We start from the raw sequence: 11,645 nt of genomic DNA, 5'->3' as shown, positions 1-11,645 counted from the left end.
TACATGCATGCGCTTAATTACGGGCACATACACGTACAAAAAGGGAGACAACAATACAAAAAAATAAAAAATATATATATAAAGCAAGAGCAAAGAGATACCAAAATCAAACTAAGCAGAAGATAAAACTAAAACTATGTAAGAAAACTTGTCATCTAAAATACTTAGTCTGCTTTCTTGCAACAGTTTCATTAAACTAAAATCATAAAATAAATGCTTTGCAGAAAATGTAACAAAAATATGCAAACAGTGTTACCAAAATCAATTTATAAAGATAACAAAGCTGGCCAAGTGGTTCTACATTAGGAACACAAGGAGAGTTTGAATTGCTACCAGGAATGCCTAGTGACATTTTGTCTTCCTTTATAGAAAAGATGGGTATGAAATAAAAGAAAAGAAAAGAAATAATCTTCAACCATTCATTCAGAATGCTGATGGTTTCTTCTATCAGTCATCAAGGATATAGTGTAGAACTGTATCAAGATTCCAAGGCACTGCGCTGGTTTTCACCAAAGTAGTAAATAGATTTTATTCAATGAATAATACAGTGCTCCAACCTGGACTTTGTTTACTGTCTTGTCATCAATGTTAAAGCTAGAATGTAGTCTAAATCAAGCCAATTTGTTGGTACATTCCATACTATTGACTTTAGACTGAACTCACGTTAGAAATAGTTACACTAGAGCCTTCAGTTCACTCTGAGCTTTAGTGTCTGTAGACATAAAGTTAATTAAACGCTGACACCATCACTTTTCTTACAAGATTCTTCAATGTCATAAAAACTAATCAATGTTTGTAGTTACAATGACATGAATGATATCATATCCCCTATTTTGACAGGTTCTAGATGAGAATTCCATACTAAGTAGGGGCATTCAACCTGATGGTTCCAAATTAGTTACGGCACAAAAGCAAAAGAATCTCATTTCTAGTTTTTGTGGCATGCACAAAGAGCAAGCCACAGAACAATGACTTTGTTTCCGGCATATTAACAACAAGTAGCTATGCATTCTAAGTATTTGGCATCAGCTAGTTGAAATTATTAAATAGTCGAGTGGACCTCTTGTCAAACTCAGAATTCTTACAGATCTTAGTATATTTGGCTAACAATATGGCTCCTGTGTGGACATGAAACAAAGAAACTATGGTGGAGCATTCCCCAACTTGTAGATAAGTTGATACTAGCGTATGCATGGAACTCTTTTCAGAGAATGACAAAACTGAAGAAGCAATGGAGTAGACAGAAACAACTAATATAATGTTGGAATTTTAGCCTCATGGGGAAATTTTAGTCCCACATTAGAATTTGGAAAAAGGGTTGCAAATAAGTATAGATGGCATACCTGAGGTGCTTTGTTAGAACACTTTGCACGTTGCTTCATTGTAAGGCACACATTTAATTTTTTTCCAAGTGATTCAATGGCCTCAGATAAACATAGAGAGGTCAACTCCTGTTGTGCATAGATCACCTGCTTCATTAATGGTCATGTTTCCCAGCCTGCACATTCAGCAATCGCAACTTGAATTCTGGACATAAGAAAATAGCATACAAGATAGATTTCTCAAAGCCTGGATTACTAATAGATCAGAGCTCCACTGGATTTTTTTTGGAATTAAACCAGTCGAATCCAAACGGGCGAACTACCTCTGAATGTACCTGACCGGCTGGCCGCCCCCATGCTTGAAGTGGGACGTACCGCCTCCATAGCTTCCCTTCTCATGCACCCAATTCTGTCCCCCTTAAACCTCGGCGAGGCGCGAATGATTCACATTGTTACGCGGCACATAGTGCCTGCTCGTAGGCCACCTTATGGGTATCTTGAGTCAGCCGGCGGAGGCACCAAGCAAAACAAGCTTCTCTCCAAGCCTCTTTTCTTAGAAATATCCAAAATTCAGATCAAACTTAGTGCAACTTGAATCGTGACAAGGAATGTGTTCGTTGTACTCAGTAGACCAGACATTGACGCCCGTCGGTGGGATCGGCATCGACCTTGTTCTGTATGCGAGAGCGACTAGGTTCGGGAACCCCATTTCGCCTGCAAAAAGAATCTCCGGTTACATGGCCGGATCTAGGAGATTCCCGCATAAAGTTAGTGGAGGGAAGAAACGGTACCTTAAAATACGAGTGAAGGGAGAATGACCAGAAGGGAGAGGACTACGGCAACGGAGGATGAGGAGCTGGGGGAGACGAGAGTGTCAGCGTAGAAGGAAGCGACCATGAGGAGGAGGGCGATCAAGATCAACTGGACAGAATTGGAATCGAACTCGTCTTCTAACTTTACCGTTGGGTTGGGAAGCGAACTGAGCGGGCGTCGAGACGCAGAAGAGCACAGTTTGACGGGAAAATTTACAGTGACAACTTCACGCCATATCCCACATGGGCAATAAAGAAGCCATTAGCTTATATCGAAAAAATAAATCTTTTTCAACTATAAATTTTATTTGGTATTATAAAATGGGGGAAAAAATTAATTTTTAAAATTTAATTTGAATAAAAAAATCTTAATTAATGACACAAATAAAAATATTCAGAGTCAATGATAAATCTTCGTCAATCTCATGTACTCAATAAAATTTAATTTAAAAAATTCTTGCAAATACGCCGTAGCTAATCGAATAATGACAACCCGAATATCCTACCGTTGCAATTGTCCCGGGTAAAATATTCGGAGTCAAATTCTCAAGATATTTGTCTAATTTGATTGATTTTTTTTTTTAAATTTATTTGTAAATGTCAGATCATTTTATATTTTTTTTTTTAATGTTAAAAAAAATCCGTGGGGAAAAAAAGAAAATTCTAACCATGGCTGATGTCATTAAGTAAATGAACTGAAGGTTAAAATTGCAATTGGCTATATATACCGCGACAAATCTGATAGCCAACCCCAAAGCCAAATTGAGAGTAATTTTTCTGCCAAGCCGTTGTGCCGCGACCCAATCCACCCCCAATCCCCCCTTTTTTGATCGCCGATCGATCCTCCAATCGATCTAGACCGCGGTAGATCCACCCTGGTAAGCTCCGATCTTTATTGCGGCGCTCCATGCAACGAATTGCCTTGTCTCCGCCCGTCTGTGACGGTGTTTTCATCCGATGGATTCACACCTCTTCTTGATTGGACCTTATGGAATTCAATGTTAAACTTTCCGCACGATCGAACATTGGGGGCAGATTTACCCTAACTGATGTGTTTTTTTCCTCAAAAAGTCGCTGTGTTTTGTGTCGGAAATCGTTCCAATTTGTTTCTTGCTTAACAAATTTATGTTAAATGCGTTGGTTTGATCTCTCGTTGATTTCTTTATTGTTGTTCGTAGAACCGATGTGTTGATGAAGATTTGATTGCCACTCTGATATCAGATTTTTTTTTTCCCCAAATTTTTTGGGGGGTAGTCTGAGTTTCTTGGCATTACAATAATAATCTAGAAAATCTGAATGCTATTGTATTTTACGATTGTTATGACTGAAATTTATAGTCCAACTCTTGCGTCATCCTTGTGTTTCTGAATGATGTTTGTGTTCAATTTAATGTATCAATGGGGTTATCATTTCTATAATCTTGATATACAGATATCAATCTGTGCCGCTACCCGAAGCTAGAATGGCAGCAATTGTTGCCGCAAATGGTGCTCTTGCATCATCTGCTATATCCTCTCAAGAGAAGTATAGCAGGAATAAGAGAAAATTTCCTGCAGATTCCCCAGTACTCGACACGCCTGATCCTTCTTTAATGGAAAGTGCATACCATGACTATGAAACAATTTCAGCTGAACCTTTGAGTAGTCAAGAACTTGAGAAACATGTAAGCTTGTGTAGTACTTGTAGAGCGCTTACTCATAGTCTCAAAGAGGTATTAGATTTGGAAGATGTAAGAGAAACTGACTGGAGTGGCATGACAGAAACCCAACTTGAGGAGCTTCTACTGAGTAATTTGGATGCAGCTTACAAGAATGCAATAAAAAAGATTACTTCTTACGGATATACAGAGTCTATTGCAAATAATGCTCTCTTAAATGTTGGTCATTGCTATGGTTGTAAAGACCCTGTTGCAAGTATTGCTGAACATGCTCTGGAGTACCTAGCAAGCGGAAAAGCAGTGGATGTTTCTGAGAGTGAGAATGCTTCTGAACAGATTAGAAAGTTGGAGAAGACCTTATTGGAAGACATGCTTAGCGTGCTTATGGAGATGAGGCCTTTTTTTAGTAGAGGAAATGCGATGTGGTCCTTGTTAATGTGCGATATGAATCTTTCCGTTGCATGTATGATGAATAGTGATACTTTCAGTAGTTCAGGATACAGTGACATTTCAGGTTCTACTGCTGTTCAGTTGAATTCCAACTGTAATTCCTATGGTTCTAGTTCAGTCATGTCGGAATGCAATGCTCCTGCTGGTGAGCTAAGTTCTTCAACTCATCCTCCACTTTCCTTTAGCAATGAAGCCTCAAGATTGGCTAGCGTCCCTGACTTGCCTTCTTCACAATTCTATGCCTCAGGCAGTGTGCATGGTCCATACAGTCATTCAGAACCTTTAGAGGAGAATCCACTAACTTCATCTAAATCTTTAGAGGAGAATCTCTTCTCTCATGCTCTACCTAGATCTTCTCTTCCACGTGAAAAGCCTGCTGGAAGTAAAAAACAACTTGCTAGTAGTTCTAGAGGCCGGTGCCGATCAAATCAATCTGATAGGAATAGTCGACTTCATGGTTATAGGTCAGGTTCAAGATCAACCAAAAATAGCAACTTGGCTAGTGTTCTGTTAGCCAAAAAAAATAAGTCCATTTCAGATTTTATTAGTAATCCAAAATCCTCTCAACAAAAACTGGATAAAACAGTTGAACTGGCCTCTTCAGAATCAATTACAACTCAGTCCTTCTCTTTTACTGCTGGTTCATCTAACATTGTATCAACTGGCTTGGATACAGTTAGTAAGAACCCTTCCTTGCCTCCTGCAAGCATTGATGCTTCCTTATCACGTACTATTAATACTTGCCATAATGTCATTATTGGAAAAAATGGTAGTTCTGACTTCACTAGGAGGACTTGCATTTCTAATTTTCTGTACAGTCAGGCTAGTTCAAACTGGACGCCTATGAATGCCAAAGATGAAATATTGGTTAAATTACTCTCTCGAGTTGAGGTGTTAAAGACCCAGCTACAAGACTGGACAGAGTGGGGACAACAAAAGGTGATGCAGGCTGCTCGTAGACTCAACAAGGAAAAGGCTGAACTTCAAAGTCTGAGGCAAGAAAGAGATGAAGCAGCTCATCTCCTTAAAGAAAAGGAAACACTAGAAGATAGTATGATGAAGAAAGTCGCAGAGACAGAATTTGCTTGGTCAAAGGCCTGTTCTCAGTATGAATCGTTAAATGATACTATCAGGAGGCTTGAAGATGATAACAACAAGCTGAGGCAGGAATTGGAAGTTGCTAAGGCACATGCTACTAAACTAGCTAATAGTTGTCAAGAAGCATCTCTGAGGGAAATCATGACACAGAAAAAGAAGCAATCATGGGAAAAGGAAAAAATAATGCTTGCCGAGGATCTTGCAGCTGAAAAACAGAAGTTATTGCATCTTAGCCGGAAGTTTGAAGAAACTAAAGTGTACCATGACCAAAGTGAGGTAATTATCAATTGCAATTGTGCAACATAGTTGTGCCATTAATTTCTTGTTTCCACTTGTCCTTGTTTTTTTCTTGTTTTGTGAATGCTAGTCATTCGTCTCAATCATTGTTTCCCCTTTTCATTTAATGCTCTTCCTTTGTTACAGAAAAGAGAACTACTTGGTAACCTATGATTATATAAGCGGCTATACTCTATGATTGCTATATTGTTATAAATGATTGTAAATGAGGTAACATTTCCTGGCACACCATGAGCTGTTACTGAAAGCAATAGTAAGTTGACTTCATTATTCTCATCTGCTCTGTGTGTTTCTTCGTCCCACAAGGACTATTTTAAGAACCAAATAATGTTATATTTACAGAGGGAATTCATACTTCATTTGTGGACAAATTGTAACAGAATGCTGTAATTCTAGAACCTTATAGCTAAGAAAATCATTGATAATTTGCCTCATTGGAAAGTATTCAACATCCCTTGCCAGCCAATAATATCATTTTCACTTGTGTTTTTTGTCATTGTACCTGAGACTCTTTTAGATTCTATCTGAGACTTTAATTGTCACGTTTTTGGTTGAGAACAAAGGTGTAATCAACACTCAAGTGAACTGAAATAATAAATTTGACTATATATGTGTGTGCATGAGCGTGTCACAATTATAATAGTGACAAGTAAATAAATCATGTCTATCTAAGAGCCTATTCATTCAAGCACTTATGATGTGTATGTTTAGATATAAATACATATTTGTTTGTATGTAACTTACATCGAAGTCATCCTTGAAGGAAAACAATTTATAGACCAGGTAAATGGTCAAGGGAAGAACCAAGTGTGTTTTAGATGCCAGAGACCCAGATAATTTTTGTTTTCAGTTCTCTCCAATCCCTTGGTTCAATTATAGCTTCTGTCACTTTGTATGATACATTTTTTTCTCAGTAAAGTATTGGTCATTTTGAGTTTGTATATGTAACTTCAGATGGTGGTTCACTTAGAATAAATATTACAGGATAGATGGAAACTTGAAGTTAAGGCTAAACAAGATATCCTCATGCTGGTTGCTGCTGAAAGGAATGAACGTGAACAAATAGAAACTTCAGCTAAATTGGAGGAAACAGCCTTTGTATTGAAGTCAGAAAGTGATTTACAAAAATACAAAGAAGAAATCAGGGGCCTTGAGGACAAGATTTCAAAACTGAGAATTAATAGTTACACAAAAATCCCAGCACTTACATGGGACATGAATGGTCATTCTAATACTGAGATATTGGATTCCCAGGGATCTGACAATGAAGTACAGCGTGATAGAGAGTGTGTAATGTGCTTGACTGAGGAAATGTCAGTTGTTTTCCTTCCCTGCTCCCATCAAATTGTTTGTGCAAAATGCAATGAACTGCATGAGAAGCAAGGGAATGAAGGATTGCCCTTCTTGCAGGACCCCTATTCAGCGAAGGATACATGTTCGCTCAGCTTAATCTCAAATTGCAAATTCCATCTTAGGTCAGAAATAAAAGTTTGAGTTGTATTCTGAGGTTTTATACTGAATATGGAGGTTGTTCCTTTTATTTTCTCTTTCCTTTTAGTTAAAGCAATCAGACACCATTGAAGTGTAATTCAGTTGTCTTTTTTATCCTATTGCTTTCTTTTTTGTTTGAATAGCACACATATTACATATCAGATTACTGTTGCCATGGACATTACAGTGAAGAAAAATAAATTTGATTTAAAGATCTTGAATACAAAGTTATAAACTTTCACAGCATGTTTTTATTATGAGAGAGATTGAGATAAGCCTACTCCCTCCCGTTTGTCAGGTCAAATTTAATCTGCCAGTTAGTGTATATGCATTTCATCATCAAGTTTCTTGTATGATTGATTGAAAAAAAAAAGAATCTTGCTCTCTTTTACCTCCTTTTTTGTGCAATGGTCATTTGAGTTGTAGTGTACTTTTTTCCACTAGTATCAAAAATCATGGTCTGTGAGCAACTACTGTCTGACTTAATTTTGTTGCATTATAGTAGTGGAAATTCTTGGTTCCTAGAAGATAAGAAGCTGATATGCACTAAATAATTCTTTGAAAAAAAGTATGGGCTTTAGTAGTTAACTTAATTACCTAAAGTGTATAAGCCTTCATGAAACCTTCCAACTTGAATATTTATATATACACTGCTCCCGTTGCATTGATACTACACTGTTTGACAACTTTCGACTTGATCATTAGCAATTGGGACTTAAGGTTAAAGGTGTTTGTTTTTTTTTTTTTGCCATTGCAACAAGAGGGTACTCTTGTATAGATATTTTTCCAGACAATACTTGTGCGAAATACATTAATCTCACTCATTTTACATGCATTTACTTAAATTTTAGCATCAAGATAGCTGATTATATATATATTAATTAGATTCTTAACTAAGCACTAACGTAATTGCTTGGACATTTCAGCATGCTTGAAGGAGTTCTTCCTGGCTTGTGCCAGCACCGTCTTGTCTGCAACTACAAAGTAGGCGAATCCGGCAGCTGCATATATCGATCGATCCACAACATTCCAAACTATTAACTAATTATCCCACAACCGATAGTATTATAATTAAGAAGATCATCCACAACAGTGTGTTGATAAGATGAATATTGTACTACCTGTGGAAACGATGAGTGCTTGGGCTGTAGGATTGAGGTTGCGCTTCGCCCATGGCAGCATCCTAACGCTGGCCAACTTTATTTTTCCTCAAAATTAAGAAAAAAACTAAGTTAATAAACTGAAAACTGATCATAAGTCGCAGTTTTCATTAATGTGCCCGGCCGGCCGGCTTGCTTACGTACAGTGGGGACGGCAGCGGCGACGCTCGCGACGACGGCCGCCTTGGCGCCTGCGATAACTCCCTCTGCCATGAAATCGTGTGATGAGAATTCTTGAGATCTTTCATACTGTGGAAGTACTAAATTAAGCAATTAAGCTGGATATCGATTAGAATACCCACGAGAGCAGCGCTTGGCCATGGCCAGCTTCTGGTCCATTGAAGCACGAGTGACCGAAGCCATCAATTAACGTGTGTGTCTTTGGACGAAGAAGAAGAGGAGGAGGAAGAAGAAGGGAATGTGTTGAGGGGACGTCTTTGAGCCGGGGGTGGTGTTGGGATGGAGATGTTGGTAGGAGGGACAGGTATTTATGGGCAGTGGGGACTGTGTGCGTGCTGTGGAAAGGCAGAGGAGAGCAGAGGATCAAATCAAATACTGGATATTGCAGCAGCTAGCTGATGGTTTTGGGACTTCCTTCCTACCAAATTATCTCCGTGGCTGGCAGCTGCTTGTTTTGAAGCCATGCATGCAGGAGAGTGTGGGCGCCCCTATTTTACTGATGGGAAGGTAGAGATTCGTTGTACCCTCTGGTCTCATAGAAGACCACAAGACCATTAATCCTGTCCCTGTCCCAGTTTTGGACTGCCTGATAATCGGGTTAATTATGAAAGGTGTCTTTTTCTTTCAAAAACTGTCAAAAAAAAGTTTTTCTTGTCATTAATTTATCTATTGTGTTCAAAGGGAGGTTTCACTCGAAAAGAATTAAATCGATTTTTTCTTCAATTTTTTCAGAAAATCTAGTTCAATTTTTTCATATATATATATAGAGAAAATTAATTAGGAGAAGTTGGTGACCAGATCCAACTAAATAAATAGGCTCAAAGCACTTCAAGTAGTTGAGACCGTACGCAATGGTTATTGGACCACTAAATCTACAAGCATTTAAGGAAAATGATTGTCCCATCGGCATGGTACAGCGGTAAAACATCAAGATGGATACTGAGAGCGATCAATCCTCAACTAGGAGATACATGCATGGGCACTTAATTTGGAGGAAAAGACTGCGGTGGATCCACGGTTTGAGCTATGGATTATCAAAAATGATTTAATTGTGAGATTTGATGAAGGCACTCAATTGTGAAATCCAAGGTATCAAATCAATCGAATACTGGTTTAATTCTTGGGCAAAATCAAAGGATTGTCCATTTTATCCATCATCAAAGAAATGCTCTTTTTATTAAAAATTAATAAGACGTTCCATCCCATCAACCTCTCTTTTAAAATGACATAAGTGTTCTATATACTGTTTGATATTATTATGTTCTGTCATCTGACCACATCAGTCAGTTATATAAATATGATAAATTAATATTAAGTAGTTATTAAAATCTTAATTGTTACAATGTGAAAATTATTGAATATGAAAAATTTGAATTGTAACAATTATAGTTGTAGCTGCTACAATATGAATATTATCAAATATAATAAGTTTAAGTTATAATCAACTACTATTTCATAATTGCTACAACGTGAATATAAAATAAACAAATTTGAGTTATAACAATTATGATTTTATAACTGGTACAATGTTAATATTAATGAGCAAGTTAAATCAATATTATAGCAGTTATGAAATCGTACTTGTTATAATATAAATATTTTTAAATTTGTTAAATATGTATTATAACCGTTACGATTTCGTAACTATTAAATCATAACTATTACAATATAAATATATTCCTATAATTAGATTGATTTAAAATTTAATATATATGGTAGAAAATTTTAATATTGAATAGTATACTTGAAGATAAGTTATGTAATTTTATAAGGAAGACGGTGAGATGGAATATCCTTTGTATGAAAAAATTTTAAAATGGAACAAAGTCCTTTCAATTATTGACCTTAATTCTTCACAGATTTACTTTTCCATAAAACATGCACACCGTAATATTTTCATAATTGACGTTTATTTTAAGAAAAATTCATTCTTATGCACCATACTCGGTATTCTAACCAAAAAAAAAAATCTCAGGCTTAAAATTAATGAAAACTCAAGTATTTTGGTTTGTCGAGTGTTAACAAAAATTAAAAAATTCTATGTTTTGATAACTGGAAAAGAAAAAAAAAAATTAAGAAACAGAAATGATTCAAAAGAAAGACCAGGGGCTGTGGGCCTGTCTGCCACTACTTCAGTCAGTACTCGATCTTCACATGATTTCAAAACAAGCAAAAGATTCTGTTCCTGCCCAATCCAACCCATGGAATTCGCAAAACCATCAGCAGCAGCATCACTGTACTCAGTCTCATCCACCGCTGCCCATAAATACCGACTCATCGCACCCATCTCCCTCTCGCAAAACTCACTTTAACCTTCTTCTTCTTCGACTGTAGTAAACATAATTCAATCAACTGATGGCTCCGGTGACTCTTGCATCAATGGATCAGAAGTTGGCCGTGGCCAAGCGCGGCTCTCATGGTATTCTGCTTTTTTAATGCAACTTCATTGCGTTAGAGTTTCAGTACTTCTTATCACATGACTATCTTTTATGGCAGAGGGGGTTGTTGCAGGCGCCAAGGCGGCCGTCGTCGCAGGCGTTGCTGCTGCCGTGCCCACTGTAAGCAGTGCAGTAATTAATTGATGCAAACAAGTTTAATCTTTCTTTTCTTTTCTTTTCTTTTTAATTTGAATTTTCATTCGCCGTCAGTTTAATTTAATTTATTAACTTTGGCAAATTAACAAGCTGGCCAGCGTTAGGATGCTACCATGGGCGAAGTACAACCTCAATCCTACAGCCCAAGCACTCATCATTTCCACAGGTTTAATTTATTCAACATTTAATTTCATCTCGTAATTACACTCTTATGTTGGTAATTTTTTCATTATTAATATACTTTGAGATGTTGGCGCCGGATGCAGCTGCTGGATTAGCCTACTTCGTTGTGGCAGACAAGACGGTGCTGGCACAAGCCAGGAAGAACTCCTTCAAGGATGCTTGATTAAGAATCCATTAATTGAGTTATTTTCATGCTGATAGTGAAATGTATATGGATGGAATGTAAAAAATAATTATTGTTCTCGATACACATCGATCGATCGTATTCACTGTTTGCCCTTGTGGAACCGTGTTATGGATGTGATTCCCGATTTCGTACAAGCTGCAGGCAGGTTTGCTAGGTTGAAATTATGAACAGGACATATATTCATATTGTGAGACGAGAAAATTAAATTAGAGTA

At 37.3% G+C, this 11,645-nt stretch overlaps 2 protein-coding genes and 1 pseudogene across 2 annotated transcripts; 2 read left to right on the top strand and 1 right to left on the bottom strand.

Moving 5' to 3' along the window:
- Window positions 1-2,910: 2,910 nt before the first annotated feature.
- Window positions 2,911-7,290, top strand: LOC141840540 (putative E3 ubiquitin-protein ligase RF298; annotated as a pseudogene).
- A 590-nt stretch (window positions 7,291-7,880) lies between these two features.
- On the bottom strand, window positions 7,881-8,721 carry LOC141844592 (early nodulin-93-like). The gene is made up of 4 exons (XM_074732640.1): window positions 8,590-8,721; window positions 8,432-8,493; window positions 8,249-8,324; window positions 7,881-8,128 (listed from the first exon to the last, which is right to left on the bottom strand). Exons 1-4 carry the CDS (start codon window positions 8,648-8,650, stop codon window positions 8,028-8,030), a joined length of 300 nt encoding a protein of 99 aa, XP_074588741.1. The 5' UTR covers window positions 8,651-8,721; the 3' UTR covers window positions 7,881-8,027.
- A 2,074-nt stretch (window positions 8,722-10,795) lies between these two features.
- On the top strand, window positions 10,796-11,435 carry LOC141830691 (early nodulin-93-like). The gene is made up of 4 exons (XM_074718112.1): window positions 10,796-10,886; window positions 10,964-11,025; window positions 11,152-11,227; window positions 11,328-11,435. The coding sequence occupies exons 1-4, from the start codon at window positions 10,823-10,825 to the stop codon at window positions 11,405-11,407; spliced, it is 282 nt and encodes a 93-aa protein (XP_074574213.1). The 5' UTR covers window positions 10,796-10,822; the 3' UTR covers window positions 11,408-11,435.
- The last annotated feature ends 210 nt before the right edge of the window (window positions 11,436-11,645 follow it).

The sequence above is a fragment of the Curcuma longa genome, chromosome 1 (assembly GCF_044706935.1).
Source record: "Curcuma longa cultivar G26 ecotype Majalengka, Jawa Barat chromosome 1, ITB_CL_G26_1.1, whole genome shotgun sequence".
NCBI lineage: Eukaryota > Viridiplantae > Streptophyta > Magnoliopsida > Zingiberales > Zingiberaceae > Curcuma > Curcuma longa.
The sequence above is the reverse complement of the archived record's forward strand: the minus strand, read 5'-3'. Positions and strand labels throughout refer to the sequence as shown.